The sequence below is a fragment of the Pundamilia nyererei genome, unplaced genomic scaffold, assembly GCF_000239375.1.
Source record: "Pundamilia nyererei isolate P.nyererei 1_Seehausen unplaced genomic scaffold, PunNye1.0 scaffold00071, whole genome shotgun sequence".
In the NCBI taxonomy this organism is placed as follows: Eukaryota; Metazoa; Chordata; class Actinopteri; order Cichliformes; family Cichlidae; genus Pundamilia; species Pundamilia nyererei.
Genome location: NW_005187472.1, coordinates 678,210 through 703,684, shown reverse-complemented (window position 1 = coordinate 703,684; position 25,475 = coordinate 678,210). Strand labels below are relative to the sequence as shown.

Sequence of the window (25,475 nt, the reverse complement as noted above, 5' to 3'; positions counted from 1 at the left end):
ATAATAATAATAATAATAATAATAATAATAATAATAATAATAATAGTTAATAATCATGCATGTTGCTAGGAGGTAAACAAGTGGAGGAGGGGAGCATTTAAAACCGAAGCTCACCTTTGTGAGAGGAACCGGAGGGTTTAACTGTAACAAGGTAACAATGACACCATTTTCTGCTCCTATAGTGCTTTTTTTTTTCTTCTTTTTCTTCTTTTTTTTCTTTAAGTAGGCAGGACCGCGTCTGTTTTTGACACAGGGGTAAAGAAAGGGCAGTCACGTGACCGCGCGGGGTATATTCGAGGCGGGTCGTAAACAGAGCAGCAGCAGCTGCGGAGAGCAGAGCCGAGCAGACAGTCCACAGGAGCCCAGCTGACAGGAGCTCGTCTCCCGGTTTCGTGTCCCTGCGACCCACCCGGCCTTTCGGGCTATAAAATCATTTCTTTCCAACTTCAGCTACAGTGATAGCTAAGTTTGGAGAGGAGAAAAGGGGAGAAACGCCGTGTCTTCTTTTGTTTTTTCCGGTTATTGTGTCAGTTAGGTGCAGAGGTAGTCGGAGTCGACCTCCTTTTGCATTACAAAAGGGGATCTAGCAGAAAAGAGAGAATATATATTAGACATATCAAGCCGGTTGTTTCTATCTGAAGAGCTTTAAAATGGATAACTCTGGAACTAAAAAGACGTGCATGGGTGAGTTGTTTTTCTGTTGCAGGAGAAATTACTGAATATTTCCCAGGAGAGGAGCCTGAGTGTCACAGATGGGTATCGAACACCAGCTGTAACATTTTTTCTCCACAGAATCCACCCGAGACTTCTTCACCTCGGCCAAATTTCTCATCTACATGGGCCACGCTCTGTCAACATGGGTGAGCACACACTGTTTATAACCAGCATTGTATTATAACCATGCTCATGTCCATCTAACTGACATCACACAGTAAATGTATGCATGTTCACCTTGATGACTATATTTATTTGTGGCCATCCAGTGTTAAATCAAACCTAATGCGTTATTAGTTTTGTTATTGCTGCTTTATATGTCATTACAACTGTGCAAACTCACTTATTTTTGCACCTGCAGCTAGCCACACAGTGCTCTATATACAAACAGCTTTAAATATCTGAATATCTGAATTTAAATTCCTCAGGGTGACCGGATGTGGAACTTCGCTGTGGCAGTTTTCCTGGTGGAGCTGTACGGGAACAGCCTGCTGCTCACTGCCGTGTATGGGCTGGTGGTGGCTGGCTCGGTGCTCCTGCTGGGAGCCATCATCGGGGACTGGGTGGACAAAAACCCCAGGCTTAAAGGTAAGTTTAATCTGGGTTATGTGTGGCACTTTTTGGCTCAGTTTGGTGGGCTTGAATTGGGTTTCTGGCAGTTCTTTTTGCTGGTCAGATGTCACAACACCTCTGACATTTGGCCCATATAAGGGTCAGGACCTGTAGCTTGGCCTGAGTCAACACCGTCAGCCAAGGACAAAGAAAACTGTAAATAGTTACTGCAGTCTGGGATGTAAAACCAGGTGTTTGACTGTGAACATGAATTCCCTTGAACACAGACATTTAACAGTTAAACTGGAAAATAATTACACAGAGGAATTTGGCAAAGACATGAAATGAGCTTCTTTGCACCATAATGAATGTGTTGTGTCTGATCAGATCTCTGTCCCTAATGCCTGTCGTGGTCTTTCCACAGTGGCCCAGACTTCGCTGCTGGTCCAGAACAGTTGTGTCATCGCGTGCGGGGTCCTCCTCATGCTTGTTTTCCAGTTCAAAGACCAGCTCACGGAGCTCTACAATGGATGGATTCTGGTAAGATCCCCTGTCCTGTTTCAACCCGTTTTGGTGGGGATTTGCACTGAAAGCATTTTTACCTCCTTTCTTTAAGCTGAGGTTGAAACGTTCCTACTTTCACTCACTGATGCGAGTTCCCCTGTCAGTGTGATTTATGGAGTGAGCACAGCTTATCCACAGAGGATTGCAACAGCTCCACTAGAATTTTTTTTAATGTTCATTTGAACTCAAGTTAATCATCTTGAAATCATAAACTTATTATAAGCAAATCGATGAACAAAATCTGTAGAATTTACACTTGAGTATTGTTTTTTTTAAAGCAGTAGAAAGAGCCTGTTTCTAAAATATTTGTGGGTGTAACCTGTCTTATCAAGCGACTATCAGGACACAGCCTGAAGTGGACTCCCACAGATACTTACTGAAGCATCAAAAATAGTAAAAAAAAAAAAGAATTAAATAGAAAATTAAAAAATAAAAGGCCTATCAGATAATTTATTCTAATGCAAACTAAAAGCACCTATTCACTTCAATATATCAAATAATTCAAACACAGTTAACAGCGGAAAAACAGTAAAATGTGAAAGTGAAAATGAGTAATACACATAATTAGTTTGTAGTACACCAATCAATTATTTAGATATTTAAACTTTTTTTCTTTCAAATCTAATCTGGTGTACACATGACTGCTGATGAGTACAAATTTCTCTCTAACAGACTGAACTTCTGTTTTTATAATAAATAAGAAATCAATAATTCCTCATTTAAGTTTCCTCTTTCTCTCTGCTCATGATTTCAAGGGAAAGACCCAACAGTTAACACCAAAGCAAGTTAAAATTTCAAGACATAGCAGTATTCATATTTGCAAAACTCTTTCTATTGTCATCAGTTCCTCCTTAAATTAAATAACGCCGCTCTTGAGGCAGTTGGACAAAACATGGCACTTGAACTGAGTTTACATGAAGTTTATTCTGAATAAAATCAGTCAAATCCGAGAAAGGTTCCCATAGTTCAGTGAACCTTGGGAACCTTACATTCATACTATGAATATTTTCTAGGCCCTCAGAGTACACAGGAGTGGGTCCGTTTTCACTCTGTTAAATGAGTTTTATCCCAAATTTCTAATCCCTCATAACTCTTATAAGTACCAATGATATTCACATTAAAGTTATGTTAAAAACTGTAGCTGGATCAGGTAGCACTACTCATGTCCGTTAAACCATTGGTGCTCGTGTAAGGGAACAAGGTAGGTCTGAAAAATTAATTAACCCCTTAGCAGTCCAATTAGTCCCCTAAACCATCCAATGTCCCGTGGGCGGTACGTCCGACTGCTAAGGGGTTTTAAGGCCTTTATTTTACACAACTGAAGTACTTGTAAATTACACCATCACGTAGCAGCTTTTGTCTTCTTCAGGATGTAACTTGAAGAAGCGAAAGCTGATAAGCTTTGGTGATAAGCTGCTACGTGTTTCATAGCAAATCCAGCACCTTGTACTACGAAAGAGTTTATCATACAAAGCTGGTTATCACCTCAGACCTGCACGTTCACATGATCATATGACTCGTCCAGAGAAAGCAATCCCTATGAGTGTCACCTACTCCAGCCAGAGACATTATCACATTGTGATCAAATGGTGATCACAAATCTCTAAAAAACATTTTTTTTTAAATATAACAGCAAAACACAACATTGTTGTTAAAAAGAAACAGTTAATGCAGAAAACCATTATTCTGATCTTTAGTGTACAGAGCAGTACACTTTAATTGCTGACATCAGATATGATGTCAGCAATTAAAGTGGAGGTGTCCTGGTTAGGATCAAATGTTAACGATTAAAGTAAAATAAAATTGTTGTAGAGTTTTGATTGCCAACAGATAAAAAAAACAAAATGAAATAAAGTTGCGTCAAAAGATCTATATTTATCAGGGAAACGCAAAGACATTAAAATGCTCCTATTCTCCTCGTAATGAAATCTTTTAGGAATGGTGATGCTGTTTTCTGAAGATTGGTCAGTAGGAGTTAATTTCATACCTGTTGGTTTTCATCTGAAACTTAACGTGCTCTGGAGCAGGTTACCATGGCACGTTAAGACGTAAATCACCTTCATAGTACTGTACAAAAATGAGATTTTTTTCCTTAGATTGTGACACTTGGAGTGGCTGTGAAGTTGACTTATTTTTAGTTTTAACAGAGTTTTTCAGCCCTGAAAATTTCAGATGTATATCTCGTTTGATTATGAAGGTATGAGGGCTCAAAATATTGGAAAAATCAAAAATTTTGAATACAGGTTCAGCAACTCTGAAAACATTCAAAGTGTGCCGGTAAAGGTTTGCTTTGGATCAATTAAATAAACTAAGATTGAAATAATTAGCTGATTCTGAAGGAGTCATGTGGAGGATTACTCAGATTTATTTATTTATTAATGCATTGATCCAAGAGTGTCCACATAAACTTCTCTGTAGCTAAATCTGTACCTGACTTCAGTTTTTCTCCCTGAATGCAGATGTGAAGGATTACAGTTAAAAAGTGAAACACTTCCAGGAGAAAGTCAGCAATGACTTTCTCTAAAGTTTGATTTCACTTCAAGACGAATCTTGAATCTTGAGTAAAGGGGGTTAGAAAACAAGTAGATTCTCAAGCCTGCAGTAGATTTAACATACGAGTACATACATACTACGACAGGAAAGCTACTGGGGACCAGGAAAGTGTTTCAGTTATTTCTTTTTTACACTTGTTGAGCTATGTGACTAAACAGGAGCTCCCTCACTGTCAATATTTTGATCTCCGCGATCCAGAGATCCAGAACTGCAAACTGTTCAAGTTTCCGTTCATCACAGGAGACGGGTTTGGGTGTCGGGTTGAAACACAGAAGGCCTCCAGCGTTGTTCTTTTGTGTTTGCAGTATCTGTGGGAAAATGGGGCTATTTCTCTAGCGGTCAGAGAGTTCAGAGGGCTGGCTGTTGTCGGAGTGCTGGTGGAGGTGGTGAGAGACTGGTGAAACAGGAGATTTAGTGTCTTGCTGAACGCTGTGCAGTCAGCAGGTTGTTCAAGGCCAGTCACATGACACAGAGAGAAATGTGGCTGGGCCTGCTGAAGCATTTCTGTTTTTTTTATTGTTTCGATACTGACCAGAGCAGCTGTGTGAAAATGCATGCACAGACCCACAAACAGAGTCTGCTTCAGAAAAATGTGCAGTTTCTGCTGAAATTTTTAATTTTAACTAATGATATAGATTTTTTTTTTCAACAGGAAGTTATTGATTTGACACGTAGTGGGAACGGTTGACATTTGATTTCATTCTTAAAGAGCTAATCAGGTCGGATTTTGAGAGTTAGAAAAAGTTGAGAAACTCATGTTCCCTTTACCCTTGACACCTTCTGTTGAGGGATCTGGTCCATGCTTTGCAGCCAGTTAAAATGACCCACTTTTTGAAGACAAGTTCCTGAAGATGTTCATCACTGTGACAGATTCCATCTGAGCTTGTTGGGCTTCATACTCTCAATTGACACTCAGCTCACACTGCCGTCTCTCTATTATCCACTGTGGTGTAGCCAACATTGACATTTTTCTAGTGTTTGTTTTTGTAAGTTTTGGCATTTACTGCAGATTGTAGCGGAGTGCACAACCTTACGTAATTTATGTTTAGCCTCATCGTATCTTTAATAATTACTCTGGTGGTGTTTCCCCTTGGTAGACTGCTTAGTGGGTCTGGGTGATGCCCCCCCCCCTGGTTAGTCAGGACTAGCTTCCCTGTCATCAGACTTAGACATTTGGGGTCAGTTGTTGTCTATTCAGTATGTTTTTAGATGATTGAACACTTGCTGGGAAGCTTTTTCTGCCCTTCAGTCAGCTCTAGCCTCTATCTTTTGTTCTCCCGTTTCATATTTCCTACTGCCCCTCCCCCCTTAAACCGTCACAGCAGAAACAAACATGACCATAAATGACTGCAAAATGTAGAGTATAACCCTGTGATAAAATTTCACAAAGGCACAAAAATTAGGCAAGCTAGATAAATAAAAACATGCATTTTGAATCTTTTTTAAAAATATATTTATCTGTTCCCTTGGCTAAACTGTGCAGCTGTACTGGAACAGGAATGACTACTTTGGACCCCTCCTCCACCCTAGAAACAACTCCTTTTTAAGTCAAAGGTCAAATCAGTATGGATCAATACAGATCCATCAGTGATGAAACATAAATGTCTCTTCTAATGGGAGATTTTGTCCCAGTATTTTAAATGGGAAACATGGAAAAGGGGACTATAGCCCAGAAAAAAATCGGTGAAATTCAGTGATTTAAAGGGATGACAGGTAAAATAAAGCTTAAGACAGCGCTGTCCAACAGATCGAGAAATTAAGTTAATGGTGTTAATTCTTTCATTGGAAATCCAAAGAGTTGGAGAATCAGTGCTAAAGCTGGCTCTAGCTATCCTCTAAAAAGCGACAGTGGACTCATGTGTACTTTCTCTGACACTCCAACCAAACCCCGTATTGGATTTAGATTCAACCACATGCTAAATAGGCAGATTTTCATAAACCAGAACATGCCACGAGGTACACATCAAGCTTGGGACTGCAGGCTTTTCTTTTTGGGTGTTCCAAAAAAGATGTTAACCTGAACTCGAACCTGAATTCTTGATGGGTTTATGGATGACCTTGTAAATGTTAAACGTTAAATAAAAATCATAATCTAAAATAATAATATATTATTTTAGAATATATAAAATAATCATGCTTTAGTCGAAGGCAGCTGGACTCCTTTTAGGTGTTTCATGTCATCTGAAAGGCTGAGGAGTTGCAGGTGTTTTTCTTCTTATAGGGCTGTGATCTTGGAAATTGTCAAGACACACCCAGACGTGTGAGGACGTTTGTGAGTCATTAAGGTTACAGTGGTGGAGGTGTGAATGGCAGCTCAGTTGCCTAGGAAGGGATCTCAAGATTGTTTTACAGGTAACTGATAGCTGGTGACATAGGCCACCAGTTCGGTTCAAGGATAGCCGCTCCAGTTGAACCTAAATTGTCTCCTTTTTTCCTCTGAGTTTGTTGGTCTTGAGGAGATTGTGTAAATCAACATAACTCAAATATGTGTTCATCGAAAAGGACTGAACTGTGTAGCTTTGTGGCTTAATACTGAGGTTTTTGGACTACAATGGAATTCGATGACATGAGGGAGTTAGATCTATCCGATTCTTAGTTTTTCATGTTTCATGGGAGTATTTGGGGAACAGCCTTGTCATTTTATCACACAAAGTCAGTCCAAATATAAAACTACTGTTACATTTTTTTTATCATTTTCAGACGACTTGCTACATCCTGGTCATCACCATCGCCAACATTGCCAACCTTGCCAGCACGGCCATGTCCATTACCATCCAGAGAGACTGGGTGGTTGTTGTAGCAGGTCAGGACAGCAGCAAGTTGGCAGGTAGGTGTTTGCTATCGACTGGTGGCTTATCTTCAGATGTAGGCCTCATATGATCTGTTATCAGGTCATATGTTCAGCTGGGAGGACTTTGAACCCCGGATGCTGACTCGCTCACATTTCTTTTTCTTTTTTTTTATGTCACTGCAGTTTTCCATTGATTGTGACAAGCTGCTAGAAAGATTTGGTCACATGGTGCACAACACTTTGAACTGGTTGACCCGTATCAATCCGCTTGTGCTAGTTCTTAGTTTATATTACTGTAAACATGAATTTTAAGACCATAATCAGCTTTTTTATGTCAATGTGTTAAATTAGCTGTTAAACTAACTAGCTTCTACTTCCACTCCCTTGTCAAACAGATATGAATGCCACAGTGCGGATTATTGACCAGCTGACCAACATCCTGGCTCCCATGTTAGTGGGCCAGATTATGGCCTTTGGCTCTCATTTCGTTGGCTGTGGCTTCATCTCTGGCTGGAACCTGTGCTCCATGTGTGTGGAGTACGCACTGCTGTGGAAGGTCTACCAGAAGACGCCCGCGCTGGCTGTGAAAGCTGGACAGAAGGAGCAGCAGCAGGAGCTCAAACAGCTCAGCCCTACAAAAGGTAAGTGCAGCATTATCTGTTTGTATCGTTGGGGAATAAAACTGACTGTGTTTTAGATTTGGTAATCGAGAACCTCCATTATTCTGCCCTTTGACAGATTTGGAGAATGGCCAGAGTCCCGAGGAGTCATCTCAGCCACTTATGAACGAAACCTCCGTTGTTGCCAAGTCTGACTCTCCCAAACAGCGCAGCTGTTGCTACCAGATGGCTGAACCCGTGCGCACCTTCAAGGCCGGCTGGGTGGCCTACTACAACCAGAACATCTTCTTCGCCGGCCTTTCACTGGCCTTTCTTTACATGACGGTGCTGGGCTTTGACTGCATCACCACAGGCTACGCCTACACACAGGGCCTCAATGGCTCGGTGCTCAGTCTGCTGATGGGAGCCTCGGCCATCTCGGGCATCTGCGGCACCGTCGCCTTCACTTGGGTTCGCAAGAAGTGTGGCCTGATCCGCACTGGCTTCATCTCCGGCATGGCCCAGCTCTCCTGCCTCATACTGTGTGTCATCTCAGTCTTCGCTCCTGGAAGCCCCTTCGACCTCAGCGTCTCACCCTTCCAGGACCTCTACACCCATCTGATTGGAGAGAAGACCCTGCCTGAAGCTGTCCACAGCCTGACCGGTGGAAACATCACTATGCCTACTACTGCCGCACCAACCCAAGAGCTGCCACCTATGCAGTCCTACATGTCTGTTAGTCTGCTGTTTGCTGGCGTAATTGCTGCTAGAGTTGGTGAGTGAAGTAGTTTATTTTTTTTCCCAATCTGGGAATACTTGCTGTATTTTAGATGCGGTGCAGAGATTTACCAAAATGGATTAGTACGCCAGCTATTAGTGGCCGAGTCCAGATGGAGAAGAATACGTCTGAAATCAGCAGTCAGTGGACGGTTGGAGAATTTTAAAGGCTTAAAAAAACATTGTTAGTTTTGACTTGCATCTCTCTCTTATTTCGACTGTACTTTTATGCTACACTATTGTATTTCAAGTCGTGCAACAACAGGGTCGGTCATACTGTTGTTTGATAGGTCTTCCAAACAAAATTTCTATAAAAACACCTGCTGGAGATGATCAGTGTAGGCCAGAAGCAGTTATTAAGTGGACTCCAGGGAAGGTCTCACTGCACATTATAGTCATAACACTGGTAATAAAAAAGGTCCACGCACTCCAAAGTGCTGATTTCCATTTTCTTAGGTGTGTTTATTTTATTCGTTAGGAAATTGGAGTGTTCAGGAACTTCTGCTCATGCTTTATTGGCATGTTCATTTCCTCTGACCAGATAGCAAATTTTCAAAATTATCACTTCCAGACAGGTGACTCAAGCAGCTTGACAAGTTGGACTGTTATATAACTTGTAAGAATGTCCCACAGGACCTCTGCAGTATCTGCAACCTTTGATGCCAGTAATATTGCCTCATTATTCCTAGTAGAGCTACTGTTGAGTACTGAAGCTGTTTTATTATGGATATAAAAAGATTATTAGAGCTGACTGTTGATCTTTGCCTCTGCCCTGCAGGTCTGTGGTCTTTTGACCTGACAGTGACCCAGCTCATCCAGGAGAATGTGATCGAGTCAGAGCGAGGTGTGATCAACGGCGTCCAGAATTCCATGAATTACCTCTTAGACCTTCTGCACTTCATCATGGTGATTCTGGCCCCAAACCCAGAGGCCTTTGGCCTTCTGGTCATCATCTCTGTCTCCTTTGTGGCCATGGGCCATATGATGTACTTTCGGTTTGCCTTCAGGAGCCTGGGCAACCGCCTCTTCCTCTGCTGCTCGCCGGAGCAGAAGGTGGAGGCAGTTGACAATCCTTCACTTCCTACCACCGTCTAATCCCATTAAAGAGACTCTGTCCTGGGTACATACATCTCAAACCTTACACTAGCCCTGCATCTTATTTATCTCACTAACATCTTAGCTTGTAGCTGGCAGAGTGCTAACGTAAAGCGTAGACAACATGCTATCGGTAGCCATTAACCATTAGCAGTAGCAGAGGAGTAGAAAGTGTTAGAAAGTAGTGAAAGTTTAGATAATGCAGGGGTTTCTGTAGCGTTTTCAGTCTGGGAGTCAGGTGAGCGCCTCAGCCATACACCTATGGATCCACGCTCCTTAACACATGCATGCGCTGTCCAACAGGGGTCCATCGCTTCTGGGTGCTGTTGGAGAAATCATGGACAGTGCAGTGTAAAATCCTCTCCACCTAACAGCCCGCATGTAGCTGTAAAGATGTCTAAAAGGTGCTTCAGCAAAAAAAGGGCAGAATGAGAGAGAAATCTCATAGAGGAAGCTGAGATCCTGACAGTCAGGACGCCACTCGGGTTGCCTCTCAGTTTGGGTTCGTTGGTGCTGTCGCTGCATCCGCTCACTGTTCTCTCATAGACTTCTTTCTGTGCTGGCTTACATATATATATATATGTGTGTGTGTGATGAGCAGGTTGTGGATACTTTTTATTTAACCAAACAGAAAACTGGGATCTTGTCTCTTTAATGTGTGGTGTTGAGCATTTAGCTGTGTTTATTCAGGAAATGCAGGCGGTGGTTTTTGTAATGACTGTATCATCAGTATTGTGTTGTGTGCTTGCAGTTGTGCCATATGAAACACAAACATCCTATGCACCTTTATCAATAGCTCGCAGTTACCAAAGTTAAAGTCCATACATGGCTTAAAAGGAAGTGAGGGAAACCAGTTTTGGCTGTCTAAGCATTCCAAATATACACAATATTTTGCATCCAGTGAAAATCTTACTGTATCTGAACCCACTTGTAGATTGTATCTAATCTTTTTTTTCTGGTAGTTTACAATTATATGAAGATGTGTTAGGGCCGTTCTAGGATTGTGGTGAATTTTTGTGGAAAGAAACTCCAAGACTAAAAAGCTGTAAAATCACACTAAAACAAATATGAATATACAAAAACACAAAAGTGCCAGAAAACGGACATCATTTACGAGGAAAAGAGAGAAAAAAAAAGTTGTAAATTTATGGGAAATACAATTTTTGAGAAAGTTGTCTAGAAAAAAAGAGGTCATAAATATATGTGAAAAAATTACAACTGCATAATAATCTTCTGCATAATCACAAATGCAGAAGAAAAGTCAAGATTTCCTGAGATTAAGTAATAAATTAGTCAAAGAAATTTAGGTATTCCTTGAGATTACAAAACTACCTCTTTAGTCTCTAAAATTTACATTTTAAATTTGTGAGAAGAAACTCTTAAAATTGCAAATTTATCAGAAAAAAAAACAGTATTTTGACATTAAAGAAAAAATACTTTATATTCTCTAAAATAAAAAAAAATTTATTGTGTGTACTAGAAAAATATATTTTTTGAGAATTTAGTCATACATTTATGAAGATTACAATTGGACTCGAATGTGTTTAGTTTAGTTCTCTTAATTAAAGAAGTTGTAAATTTATGATCTGGAAAAAATTTAAAATCTGGAAAAAGTCGTAATGATTCTGATTATAATGTTTTTAAGCTAAAATTAATGAGAAATTAAAACTCTTACAGAATATTAAGATATACAGCGTTGTATAGATTTACAACTTTAATAAAAAGAAGATATATCCAAGTTTCTTTCCAAATTTCTTTTTACATTTTTTCCTCAGAATACCACCCTTACCTCCACAAGTTTTGTTTTTTTTTAAAACTTGAACGGCTCTAGCATGGATTCATATGAACATCTTAGTCTTTTGAGTTCTCTGGAGTGATTTTTTTCCAGTGATTGTCTATAACTCAGGCACTTTACGTGATTGACTTCTGTCTTTACACCTAATGCGTGATCAGGCATTAGTTCAATATGATTTTGCACAAATCTGAAGTCCCGACTTCACCCGAAACCCTCCGCACCATGCACAGTAATGCGTTCTCTCTTCAGATGTCGTTGTTTGGCGGGAGGGTACTACGGCACATATTGCAACACCCAGCACTACTACCACATGGTCATGAGGGAAAAATAACCTACCCGAGTTCCTGTGAAAAACAGCCTCGGTTTACCTCAGGCGCTCCCACGTTTCCTCAAAAAGCTACTCAGGGATCTGAGTCAGCAGGTCTTATCTGAAATCACTTTATGGCACTAAAACCCTCAACTTTTATTCAGCCGGGATTGAAAACGTACCCATTTAGGGATTTTTGGCGCTTCTGCATGCCGTTTTTGCCATGAAGTGATTAAACAAATTTAAAAGTTTAATTTTTTAATGAATGTTTCCAGACCTTTACAGAATCACTATAATACAGAAATATCTATATAAAGAGCGTAGCATTGAAAGCCCCAAAGGTCTATTTTGTTCCCCATGGAGTCAACCCTTCAGTTGTAAGTGGAATAACATGTTGTCTGCTTACCTTGCATTTTTACCTGTATCCTTTCCACCTCTGAACCTCCGAAATTTCACACGCCTTAATGGAAACCAGACTCGCCACACTGGCCGGTGCTCGCAGATGAAAAGGTTAACCACAATTCCAGCCGCGGAGGGTAGACGTGTTTGGGTTGGAAGGCGAGTTAACCGCACCAGGTGTGGGAGAACAGAGGGCCATTTTGTAGGGCCCGTGAAACAGGATGGAGGAGCTTTATTTTCATGTTCCACCTGCTTCACATTCAGTCTGCGCACGGGAACAAAAGCAGCTCTCAGAACAGGTCTGCTGATTCAGGAATATCCCACATGGTCATGAATGCTATATTTTCTAATGTAAATATATTTAGCTGTGAGTCGATACAAACTTAATTGGAAAACAGAAAATCAGAGTGTATACTGTTGTTGTGCTGTTTGAAAACTTTTTTTTTTACATTTTTATATATGTAGTGTCAACACTTTGTGATTCTTTTTTCTGTAAGGTGTAGTTCCTTTTCATTTGAGCACATCTGTATTTTATTGCTTTCATCTCTTTCTACAAACATATACATATAAATAAAACTCTATATATCAGTGTTATTGTAGTTTGATAGAATAAAAGCACCAAATCATTAAGAAATCCTTTTTGTGTAATAATCACACTCCACTGAATATCAGGAGGTTTGTATTGGTTGTAGTGCATGATATGTCTTAAATAAAGAAAGTCTTTACAATCACTTCTCTGTAAAGTCGTGTTTGTGTGTGTGCCAGTCTTGGCCTTGACTGCCACTGTGTGAGGTCACATACCGCAGCAGAGTTAGCAACTAATTTCCTTTTTCTCCAGGCAGCCGGTGCTAAACTGAGCCAGGTGACCTGAACTTCAACACAAAAGAGTGAGCTGGATTTGCACAACATGAGCAACAAATGAGCATTTGAGGCTCAGGCACATTAGCGAGCTTCAACTTTAATGAGGGTGGACTCATGACTCAGCGTCCTGTAGCGCGTCCTGTCCTCGCTGCTTGGCACTGTGCAGCCTGAAACCCATTTGCCATATCATACCAGCACTGGCAGGTCCACCACTGACACCCTGTGCTTTTCATGATGATGGGATGAGAGCAGATTTTCTAGAATTATGCAGAGCTGCAGTTGTCATTCGACCACTAAAGCAGCATGGATCATCTTTGAGTTATCCAAGCTCTCTGATTTTACTTGAAACAAAGCTACGAAAAAGTTGTAAATTCCCTTGAAATGTATCCTTTGATTCAAATTCTCTAATGAAAAATTCTCTAATGCCTCCTAAGACTGAAACAATGGCTACATTGGTAAATTTTTACATTTTGAAAATATAAGTAGCTAATGGTTCCAGACAAATCCAGAAATGTTTTGGAATTTTTGAGAGATTGAGTCAATGATAAGCTAAATGAAACAACAAAAGTAGTCTGATCCAGTTTAACATGGGTTTATGTTAATAGATTTGAACATGAGGAGTCATGTTAGTGCAGGATCCCAGCTGACAGGGCGTTCAGTGAGTTGAGAACCAGCCTAAACTGTAATATGTGAACGTGTTTTGTTTAGTTTTTTTTATCTTTACTGTCAAATTACTTTCTCTATTCGGTACCATTATACGTAATCACTGTACAATTAGGAGAGAACCGGCCTCTGACCTTAGTGAAAGTCCAATGTCTACAGACAAGAACTAGGTCTCCAGATAAGTGTGCACAGCATAAATATTATCTCCTTGAAAACGCCTTAAACAACAGGTGTGTTTTATTCAAACCCTGTGTTCACCTATTTGAAGAAAGTTTTCAGGAAAGAAATGAAACTTTTCTTCTATCTGCAAAGAAATCATCAGTGCCTGCTCCTACAGCTGATAAAAAAAGGCAAGTGTTAGAGGTTCACATTGCTCAATTTTACAAGTCAGTAATCAGGTGTTTAACTCTATATCCACCTATACACTGAACACCTTTATTACAGTTACAGCTTCATTTCCAGAATAGCTGGTACACAACGAAACGGAATAGGTTTCAATAATTTTAAGTGTATATTTATATACAAAAAACTATATATACAAAAACTAAATTTGTCAAATATTAAACTATCATTTCTTCCATTATCACCTGGATTCATCAATGATTAGATTATATAATTTGATTCTAGGTAATGTTATTACTTCCTTTTAATAATCACTACCTGTGCAAGAACAATTTCCTACTCTCAAAATATTTCGCTTTACAGCTGTCAGCAGTTAGCATTCCATATGTGGATACTTTTGTAACTGGCAGAGACATCAGAGGGAGCGTTTTCCCACCAGAAAGCTATCTTGTTTTATGGGGGGAAAGCTGTCGGCAGTTGCTATGCCAACTACTTGTAATTAGCAAACAGACATGGAAGTGATACCAGGTCTCTCATGTTAATGGGTTGAAAAGAAAAACATTCTCCCCCAAGAATCACTGTATCTGTGCAGGAAGTTTTGCAGGAAAATTTTCCCACCCAAACTTTTTTTGATGTTATGCTAACTATTGATAGCTTTGAGATTAGCAAACAGCCATTAGGGTAATATCAAGTATCTTGTATTACCCTTTGCAAGACAGAAAGTTTTATTTCCTAAAGCATTAAAAAAAAAATCTGTTAAGCTAAAACAAAAATATATATTTTTTAAGCTCAGAAAAACAAAAAGTCATAATTTGATTCCAGGTAATGTCCCGTGATTTCCTCCTAACGGTCACTATACCTGCACAGGAACTATTCCAGGAAATGTTATTTATGAATCACAATTGTCTCCTCATGGCACTTTATACTGTCAAGGTAAAGATTCTCCAGTACTGTAAAACGAATGAGCTCATTTTGTTTTTAAATAGTACATTTTACCAGTTTAGATTTGTATAATTCTTTTCTGTATTTTATTATGAATCACTCCAGGAGATTTATGAGATTTGCAAATCATTTCATTCTATTTTTAAATTATATTTCACTTATATTTTACAAAGCCTTCATGGGATTTTCTGGATTTGGTTTATACTGTAAAAGTATTAATATTACATTGAATTTGTACTGGAGTTTATGTCAAATTTATAATGACACGGTCACAGCGGCCAAAGTGTTTTTACAGATACCAGCTCAGCTTTACAATCCCTCAATTATAATGAGTCAATAAAGGTGACGGATAAAGCTTACGACTAGATGAGAATGACCCGGTTTGATCAGTTACTGTGAAAAGAAACAGATGATTTTTCAGCAGCACCTGATCAGGAAAGGAACTGAAAGATGCTGATGTGAAACTGCACCGTCATCCCTAATCCTGGGGGGGGGGAAAAAACAAAAAACACCAGCAGCTCTGCCTGAAATCAGCTTACTCAAGACTTCAGGACTCAAGAGTGCGAACAAACCTTATAGCAGCAGTAATCAGACATTTCAAGGTTGGAGGTCACACAAAAATATGGGCATTGATCAAAAACAGCAGCAGTGCCCATGCGTCAGCTATTCAACCTTTACATTGCTAAAAGGGTCACAAGTTATTGTGACCCTTTGTGAAAGCAGAACTGAATGTGGTTCACAAGCATATACAACCAAAGTTACATATATGACCTTTACCCTTCATTATACTGATAATGGAAAACAGCTTGAACTCTGAAGATACTGAAAGTCATATAAACTTGGAAACTATATTAAAAAACAAAACAAAACAAAAAAACCCAAATCCATCATTTACTTGAGGAGTGTAGCCAAGGTTATAACTGTAGCTACAATTTCCAGATTCCCCGGAAAGATAAGTGTTTTCCAAAATAAAATGGAGTTAAAACAAAGAGAAAAAATAAATAAATAAAATCCTACTTCCTGATGAAATGACCCGTCTGGATTAGTGTGTTAGATAATGAAGACGATAAACCATGTTATAACGAGACGACTTCTAAAACACTAGAAGTTAAAAAAACAACAAAAGAAAAGCTCTACTATAACTTTGGACGTAAACGGAGAGCGAAAACTAAAACAGCAGCGACGTTTGGATGGTTAAAGAGAAGTCGGGATTCTCAGCAACTTCATTATATTTAATGGAGCCAAAACGTTCCTTTCATACTGTGAATATTTTCATGGTTATGGGTCTTTGAAGCACACAAACGTGGGTCAAAATCCTGTGCTTTTTTGGTGCCTTGTCGCTTCATAAGTTCAGGAGAATCAGATCAACTCAACACCTATTCATAGTGTCACTTATGGAGTACTTAAGCTGTGAAACCACCATGCTGAGCATGGCGGGGATGCTTCTCTGCAGCTGGAACATCAACAGTGGAAATGTCACATTTCTCAAAAACAGCAGATACTGCGGCTTTTTGTATACATGAAAACATGCTGAGAGAACAGATAAGAGGAAATATTTTTATGCTTTAGTGAAAAAAAACCTAGAAGCAGCAGAACTCTGGTTTGGTACAAATATTTATTTTCCAAAAAAGAAAAAAAGAATAAGACAAAACAATTGAGGATTGAAAAGAATCCAGACCAAAAATTCAGTCCAGAGTTTTGGCAAGAAAACTGGTGGAAACTCGCGCTCGCTGTACAACAGCGGAGGAAAAGCTGGGAGGGGTTCCATTGTTTGGATGTCATAAACTTGTCCAATAATGACTTGAGGATTGTGTAATCAAATATGTGCTTTGTGTTTGCACAGAGATTTGTTTCCAGTCAGGGAGACAAAGTGGAAGAAGCCCACTTTGACTTAATGGTATAAAACAGAAAACGTCCGAGCTGCTGGTGGAAACCTCGTACAGGCTCTGGTTAGGAGTCCAGGAGGCCTGCGAGCCAGCTGTGATCCAGCTTCCTCACCCTCCTCAGTTCTCTCGCCTGAGCCTTCGTTAGAGCGGGGGTGTCCGACTCTGTCGCCGCTGCCGCCGCCAGCTCCGGTTTGGACCTGCTGGATTCCATTTCCTCCTCAGAGTCCTCTTCCTCTTTCTCGCTCTCCATTTCCTCTTCTGCATGTGCCTTTTCCTCCCTGAGGCCACGAGAACACCAAAATCCCCCCCAAAAAAATTATCAACACCAATGTGACTCAGCATATTTTTAGAGATAAACAGACCTCAGTTTCACATGTGCGGCTGAATCATGTGAAGCCTCAGTTTCAATTATATTTTCTTAATCCACACTGAGATCATCAGACCAAACGAGGCTTAAAAGAGTCTGAAAATCTAAAACTTTAATTTGAAATTTTTTATCATCTTCTCTTAATGCTAATATTGCCCAGAGTCTCTCGCCTTTTAAGACCGAGCCCTGGCATCTCATTTTAAAGTTTCTCCAGGAAAAAATGTTCATTTTTTTCTCCTCAGGTTTTCATTATGAATCTTTCTTATAAATATTTACACTTTTACATCATGTCTAGTCTGTATTCCAGTCTGGGTGCTGCACTTAAGTCTGATGTTGATTTATTTTAAACTGATGTGTGGATCGTTTTTAAAACCTTTTCCCTGCTTGCTGAATGCATTTTTTGTGTTTTCTGTTTCACTGAGAGATCTACAAATAGCAGCCACGCCAGAAGCTGTCTGCAGATACCTGGGAAGATGATCTTGAGCGAAAAATCGGACAAATTTAAACCAGTTATGGATTCTGACTCACACCTTGTGTATACGCTGAGTAGGAAACAAACAACTGCAGCGGCTTCAACAATTATTCAGGAAAAGCTGGATTACTGACCTGGCGTCTGAGACAGAGATGAGCAGAGACTGAACAAACATGGAGCACAGGTATGAGGTGGAGGGCAGCACGTGAGCTGGGGTCTGCAGGAGCTGGAAAAAAAAGGGAAAAAACAGCAACAACAATGAAGTCTTAAAACGCCATCATCTGTGGTTATGTACAGCACAAAAGGGACGGGATCCCTGGAGGGACAACCAACCAACCTCTTTCATGGAGGCAGAGGTCTGCGGCAGCGCCGTTCTCTCCGCCCACAGGCTGCTGTCGGAGTCCTGATGCTCCAGTTGCTGCTGTCTGTGTTTCCCCAACAGCAGATAGAAAGGCGTCATGGCTACGCTGTCGTCAATCACAAGCTTGAGAGGGGAAAGCAAGAAACGTGTTATTAATGAGAAACTGAGAGCAGAGGAGCATTTCTCAGATCTGAAGCTGGGAAAGGAGCTGGATCAACAGATGGCTTTTTCACTGGAGGGTTTTGTAACTTCAGATAAGAACAATGGACTTCTTTCACCCTCCGGGTTCCTTCCCGAAGAAAACAAATGGAACAAATCCTCAGTCCAGCTCACAGTTTGACTTTCATTTGATATGTTTTACTTCACTGTTCACTCTCAGGTATCAACTCTGGTCTCTCTACAGCTCAAAACCACTAAACATTCCCAGTATGCAGCATCCTGGGTAATTTAACCTCTACCAGGTGGCCAGTGACCAGATTAGGGTTAATCTCCATCATGTTTAGGCTTTGTGAGGCCAGGTGTCCCGCTTTATGTGGAACTACTCAGCTTATTCATCTTCTGTCCTCCTCAACAACTTAAACCTTATTAGGATGAAAAGAGAAAACATTAAGAAGACACAAGACTGAACTTTGGCTTCCTCTTACAATATTTACTCAGTGAGGGAGTTGTAACAGTCATATTTAAACCGAACACGTGCTTCACGTCTTACTAACATACCCCACACATGTTGGGATCTGGTCACCCCATGGTAAACCGTGGAGATTAATGGAGAGACTGCACGGGCCTCTTTATTAGCTGTTTCCCACAGATTTAGATCCTACCCCACACACTTTTAGCATTGTTTAATCCTACTGAGTCCTCCACCTCAGTAGGAGCTCGCAGGAGCTCCTCACAGCAAAAGGAGGACTGTCATCGCTGGTGGTTAAAATAGGCGACAGTAAGAGCAACTGAACTTTCAACAGCCAGAGGTCAGACCTCTCCTTTTATTTAAGTAGACCCCTAGTGTCTACTTAAATAATAAATGCTGAAATTAGCCCCGGCGGCCCACCAAAGTAAAATGTGTGCGTGGGAAACTGCACACAAACCACAAATTTCAGACACGGCTCATTTCAGAATCTCAAGATCTTCCTCTGTGCCCCAACCAAGCATTTCAACCCAGCTGCACACAGGCTGAAGACGAAGTATTTCCTTCCTTGTGTTTTCACTGATTCTTCTGAGCTTTTCTCCAAACAGAAAATTAAGAATAACTCTGATTAATTTTGCACCTTGGTTCAGTTTCTTGTTTTATAAGAAAATATTTCAGGTAAACTTTACTGTAAAAACCTTCTCAGACCCTCTGCAGTTCCTTTCCAGCCCACTGCTGTTTTATAAACACCACCCAGCACTTGGAACAGGAAGTTCTGAACAGCAAGTCTATTATTGTGGTTGCACTGACCCCTAATTCACACAAGCTCTGAACATAAAAACAATCAGATCAAAGTGTGTGGGCAGGTCCTTACATTAAAGTGAAAAATGTGTTACAAGGTCAAATAAAAGTCCAAATGTTTGGTGCAAAACCAATGGGAGGAGCTCACCTGTTTGCTGGATGCCAGCAGCCTGTCCTCCTCGGCTTTGGTGGTGAATGTCATAAGATCCTGCAGGGAAGAGTCCACAGTCAGCATAAAGTACTTATTTCTATCACGATGAAAGCGTTTCATAAACTATTTATCAAATAATTTTCCTTTGGCTTGACTGCATAAACTAATTCTTCACTGCAGACACTTTGAGTTTAGATAAGGATGTTTACAAAAACTATCAGTTACGAGGTCATCTGCAACCCGGGAGGGATAAACGGCCAGTATCTTATCTCTCCACTAAGTCCAGAGTGATTCTCAGTGCTGTGGAAACTAATTCAGGTTCAGTCCCGCAGGGACGAAGCTTTTACACAGATACACTACAGACTGTCACTCAGTTTGGAAAGTGAAAAAAACAACAACAAAAAACAGCTGTTTGAGCAGACACCAAAACTCAGGACGGTAAAGCTGGGACTCATTCTGGAGCCATTTTTGTCCTTTAACTTTCAAACACCTGTGCCTGCCACATTCATTATTCCCCCTTGGAAATACTGGAAGCACCTCTAAAGCACCTTCAGAGGACTGTAAAGCTGAATTTTTCACATCTACAGCCACTCCTGTACCTTCAGTCAGATGGAGGTGTAGGAATGTCACATATGTAAAGGTCTCATCTTTTGTCCTAAAATTAGAAGAGACTCTTCAGGCTTCGGGGGGGGTGGGGGGCTCTAAAAGAGCTGAGCTATGACATTCCTGCAAGACACGCCATGCCTTTAGTGACCTGACTGACCTTATAATTAGCAACAAAGCAAGGCGCCAAACATCCTGTAGGTGCAGCGCTCGCTTTAGAGCACTCACAACTCTCACGAGTCTTTCTTTCAGACTCAAATCCAACAGAGTTCCTTAAATATACTTGCATATTTTATATTACAGTAATAAAAAGCAGTGTTTATGATTTAAACTGACTCTCCCTGCCAATAAAAAACAGGCCGACCCGGCACATAAGCAGCATTTATGTCAACTTCTCGTTCTGTTTTTCTTCAGCAGAAGTTGAAATGTTGTTTACCATCTGCTGAGTGAGGAAGTAAAGCTGAGAGCGGTTCAGCCACTGCCTGCTCTCCTTGCAGCTCTCCAGCATCTCCTCCCTGGGAGCGAAGACGGCCTGAGTCACCTTCCCCGAGCACACAGCCTTATGGGAAAACAGTGGCCGAGGCTCGCTGGGCTTGAACACAAACACTGAAAGCAGGAAAGAGAGAAACAGCGATATGAAACGATTCAAAAAGTCACAAAAGAAAGTGTGTGTGGACAGCACCTTTATCTTCCACATTATTGGATGAGTTACCAATTAGGTTTATGTATTAACCTGTCATTAAATACATCAAAAATAACAAAAATCACATTTAGTCTTTTTATTTATTAAATGTGGGCTAAAATTTTATTTTGCCTGTGCATTTATTTAAGACTGTATAAATACAGCTAATTATTAACTTGCTAATTAAGTTTCCCATTGTTAATTGGTGAATAAATACATAATTAAATTAATGAACTTCCAAATAAATGAGTAAAAATGAATCAGGGATTAATTAAAAATGAAATAAAACCCTCAGTTTAATATATGTTTAAGTCACATTTTACTTGAACATTTAGTTTTTAATATCAATTCTTGATGAATTTGGTGGCAGAATAATTTACTAATCAAGCCAAACATATCTGATTTTTTATTTTTTTCATTGATGAAATTATTGAAAAGTAAGTACTACTACAATTTTATTTTGGCACTTTCGGTCCTCCATATTGACTTGCTGCTGTGAGTAAACACAGTTTGGTTCTTTTCTGCGAGATTTCTTAATTTCCATGCTTACATCTGCAGGTAGCTAGTATGCAATCTAATTGTGTGTGTGTGTGTGTCTGTCTGTTGTGAGGGAAATGCATACACTATATATACTTTAAATACCAATCTATACGACTGTTTTTTGAACAACGACTCAAAGACAAATTCCTCATTCGTGTCTAAACTCTGCATTAAAAGGCCACTCTGATTCTGAGGAACCAGAGTGGCCTTTTTATTTGAGTCAAATTAAACTGGACTTCGTTGTTGGGTCCAATCTTGAGGTTACAGCACCACTATGAGCCAATCAAGTTAGAGTTCTCAGATGCCTTTTGTGCAGTTTTAACGTGGACGGTCTGAAGCTTACGGTCAGTGGATCCGCTCTGATAGCAAAAGGCAGCCATGTTCTCGGAGAGCGGGTCGGCCACCAGCCGCCTGACATCCATGGAAGTGGTCCACTCCACTGCCAAATCGGACACAGAGGAAGACATGGAGGGGAAAAACAGATGGAGACATGCAATTTTTTTTAACCAGTCAACAGACCTCTCATATCTGAGAGCCTAAGTTTTAAGGATATGTTAGAATCTGTTCAGACTTTTGGGATAAAAATAGTTTTTTAAGTTGCACAGAGCATGTCTGTACATAGGGGGAAGTCTTACAAGAGCAGGTGAGGAGGTTCCAGCAGAGCAGATTGCTGGCGGTGGTTCCCAGCAGATACTTGGAACAGCTCAGTCGCCCAAAACAAAGATCACTGATGGAGGGGAAAAAAGGTCCTTTTTATTTATCTCGTGGTTAAACAATCTGAAGTGCAGTTCCCAACCAACCAGCTCCTCACACCACGCATACTTCTCAGGATTAGCTTTTGCACTTAGGAACTTGAAATGAGAACATGCAAAGACCCAGTCAGAGCTAAGAGCACAGAAAATCACAAACAGACATTCATATTATAAAAACAAATGTTTTCCTTTTAAAGTAACTCAGATGAGGTAAAGTGTTGTAATTATAATTATCCCTCAGCAGGCGAGGGCAAACATTAATGACTGAGATCTGGTGACTCAGCTCTGGACATCTATAGTTGGTGGTTATGCAAGGGGTAGCAACGGGCAGCTGTCTAAACATCTGTCCGTCTCTTCACATCTGAATTTGAAATTACACAGAAACTGTGTGCTTATTTAAAGAAAGCTGTCAGAGGGTGACTGACTTTTTGGCCAGAGAGGCTTTTACGCACTTTAAGTTCAGACAAACTGAGATTCATGTGAGAGGAAACAAAAATAAATGTCCAGTAATGAATATTCAAGTGATTTTAACATTCTGTTTCCTTCATTTTAATGCAAGTCATCTCTTTTTGTTTTTCCTACAAACGTGCTAAAAGCTGACTCTGTTTTTCGGGGATTATTTCAAAAAAGTGGTACAGAAACCAGCAGCAGTAGTTTCACGTCCTCAGTGACCTCTGTGGGCCTCTTGTCAGCTGAGGGGAAACGTGCCAACATTTTTGGAGACTTGAGCAGTGTTACGAAACGACAGCGCTCGTTTTTGCACAGAAGGTTAAAAATCCTTCGGTGCTCTGAGAAACAAAGCTCTGAACTTCTGTCGGGAAAACCTGCTTAACTCATTCAGAACAGCTGCTGGCAGTGAACGTTGGAGCACATCCCCCGTTTTAGCCAAATGTCCACTGTTGCTCGAGTTGCACAGCTTTTACTGTCAAGCGGTAAACACTGTGAATAACATGTATAGTGACAATAAAGGGTTATTCTATTCTAAAACAAAAACTCTACACTACGTACTCACCTGGACTGTATATAAAAGATGGACACAGCCAAAGCGCTGATGCATACTAATTTGTGAAGCCCTGATTTTGAAGCCTTGACCTAAGTGTCATCACCGTGGTTACAAGCACACATGGTGCACTTATTTCTAAAACCGCTTTCAGAGAAAGTCATTTAATGGTTGAACTGAAAATAAAGCACCTCGACACAAATCCTCGTCCAGCAAACCTCTCAGCTACGAGGATAAAGCCTCCTGCTCTCGCCCGAGGGTGCGACCACAGCTGGTCAGCTAGTGAAATTTGCCCAGTGATGCTGACCACTTTTCCATCTTTAACGTGTGGTTATAACACCACATGGAGTGTGACTGATCTTGGTGAATCGTTACTAAACAACACGCATTCAATTTGACATTTTTTAACTTAAAATTAATGGAAAATAATGAGAGTGCGATGTCACTGCTTGTGAAGTTTGAGGTTTTGACATTTTAGGAAACATTTTTGGACTTTAACTTGGTTATCTCATTTCTTCAGTTAATTTTTCTAAATACTTTATTAAACCCTCTATGACACCACGACACATTATTTAACGGCTTAATCTATAATAATGCAAAAAAATCTGAAAAAAAATTTAAATCTTGGCAAATTCAACAACCGGTCTGTCAGCCTACAGCTCTAACTTTACGTGTCTGTTTGAAATATCTGTCTGACTGATGGCAGCAGCTGAAGAGATGCATCTTCACCAGTTAAACCTGATAAACAGGTTTACACAGATGTGTCGGGGAATTCCTCTTATTGGCTTTTTACTTGTGCAAGTTTTGATAATAACTTGTAACAAACTATTCACTTGTAACAAACTTAAGCCAGTCACCATGACGGTGCTGATATTTGACCCGTTCTGTGTGTGTCTACGCTCTTTGAAGAGGAATGAGGAGACTTGACGGGGTTAACTAACGCTACAAGCTTAAACAGGTCACCGTGACGGTGCTGATATTTGACCCGTTCTGTATGAGTCTACGCGCTGACCTGACAGCTCCCGGCGGCTGCGACAGGGTTGTCAGGAGCTCCCAGGTGGAGGGGCTCCACACGGTCACCACCTCCTGAAAGGCGACGGCTAGCAGAGAGCCGTCAGCCGAGAAGCTGCAGCATTCGGGCACCAGGCCGTGATAGGCACTGACGAAATCACATAACCAGGAAGGACCTTCATCTGCAAGTCAGAGGAAACAAAGAGAGAGACAGACATAAGCTGAATTACTGTGTGAAGGGGAAAGAAAAGCAAGCCTAATTTGGTTTAAACCTCATGTTCAACGTGATGTTCTGAAAAGCACACTGGTAGAAACTTAAAAACCTCCATTAAACAGTTAATATTATGAGAATTTAGGTGGTTGGCTTTTTTGGTTGACTGCTTACCGTCTGTACCTTCTGTGTGGGCCGGAGCAGCGAGCTGCCAGGCTTTGAAGTGTCCGTCTTTGCTGGTGGAGACCAGCAGGGTGGTCTGGCTGTCGGTGGCCTGGCAAAAGCACATGGCGGTAATCTGGGCGTCGTGGGGGGCCGAGATGGTCGTGTTCAGCACAAAACTGCATGTGACAAGGGTGTGGTTGGTTATTGTTACACTATTTTCATCACATGAAAGAGAAACCTTGACTGACCCTGCAGCCCACAGACAAACAGCTGTAACATCTGTACCTCTGCGTCTGTTCATCGAAAGCCCACAGCTTCAGGTTCAGCTCCAGCTCAGCAACTTTCTGATGTCTTTCCTCCACCGTCGCCAACCACGAGCCAGAGGCGTCAAACGCCGCTTTGACCACCTCGAACTGCTGTAGGCCCGATTCATGAATGTACTCCTGCTGCACGATGTCCAGCTGTGGGAGAAACAGACAATGTTAACCTAGTTTCCACACTTTCAAATCCACCCGTGTGTGAGGCCTGCTGAGAGCTTACATTGTACAGCAGTTTGTCTCTTTGGAGCGAGTAAAACTGCAGATGTCCGGGTTTCCCGTTTAGCACCAGAGCTTTGCTGCGAGGATCCATCATCAAGTCTGTCCTGATGCTGTCGCCTGAACAAGAAAACCGGTTTAAGGTAGATTAACCCCACATACTCAGACATTATTTTATTTCTTTCTGATACAAACTTATGATGTCATTAATTATGAAAACACATTATTGGCAGGTGATGAATGCATAAAGAAACTCAAAAGGTACTTTTTTTTTAAAACTACATTTCCTCCAGTCTCACATCACCAGTCAATAACAGTTACTGGTTTTCCCTGTTTGGTGCATTTGTTCAAATGGGTT

The 25,475-nt window shown here is 40.7% G+C and overlaps 2 protein-coding genes across 3 annotated transcripts in view; one reads left to right on the top strand and one right to left on the bottom strand.

Annotated features, from left to right (window-relative positions):
• Positions 1–320: 320 nt before the first annotated feature.
• slc40a1 (solute carrier family 40 member 1) lies at positions 321–10,652 on the top strand. The gene is made up of 8 exons (XM_005736823.2): positions 321–684; positions 793–860; positions 1,143–1,302; positions 1,691–1,806; positions 7,084–7,210; positions 7,570–7,815; positions 7,913–8,548; positions 9,329–10,652. The coding sequence occupies exons 1-8, from the start codon at positions 651–653 to the stop codon at positions 9,643–9,645; spliced, it is 1,704 nt and encodes a 567-aa protein (XP_005736880.1). The 5' UTR covers positions 321–650; the 3' UTR covers positions 9,646–10,652.
• A 5,878-nt stretch (positions 10,653–16,530) lies between these two features.
• wdr75 (WD repeat domain 75) overlaps positions 16,531–25,475 on the bottom strand; it is a 16,246-nt gene continuing 7,301 nt past the window's right edge. Inside the window, exons 11-21 of one of the 2 annotated variants that reach the window (XM_005736821.1) lie at positions 25,122–25,237; positions 24,867–25,042; positions 24,591–24,757; positions 24,207–24,387; positions 22,078–22,169; positions 21,786–21,881; positions 20,657–20,826; positions 19,615–19,674; positions 18,017–18,163; positions 17,814–17,905; positions 16,531–17,118 (exon numbers count right to left, since the gene is read on the bottom strand). In XM_005736821.1, coding sequence (XP_005736878.1) covers positions 16,905–17,118; positions 17,814–17,905; positions 18,017–18,163; positions 19,615–19,674; positions 20,657–20,826; positions 21,786–21,881; positions 22,078–22,169; positions 24,207–24,387; positions 24,591–24,757; positions 24,867–25,042; positions 25,122–25,237 — 1,511 coding nt within the window. In that variant the 3' untranslated portion in view covers positions 16,531–16,904. The remainder of the gene's footprint in view (positions 17,119–17,813; positions 17,906–18,016; positions 18,164–19,614; positions 19,675–20,656; positions 20,827–21,785; positions 21,882–22,077; positions 22,170–24,206; positions 24,388–24,590; positions 24,758–24,866; positions 25,043–25,121; positions 25,238–25,475) is intronic. The other variant, XM_005736822.1, reaches the window with a different exon arrangement.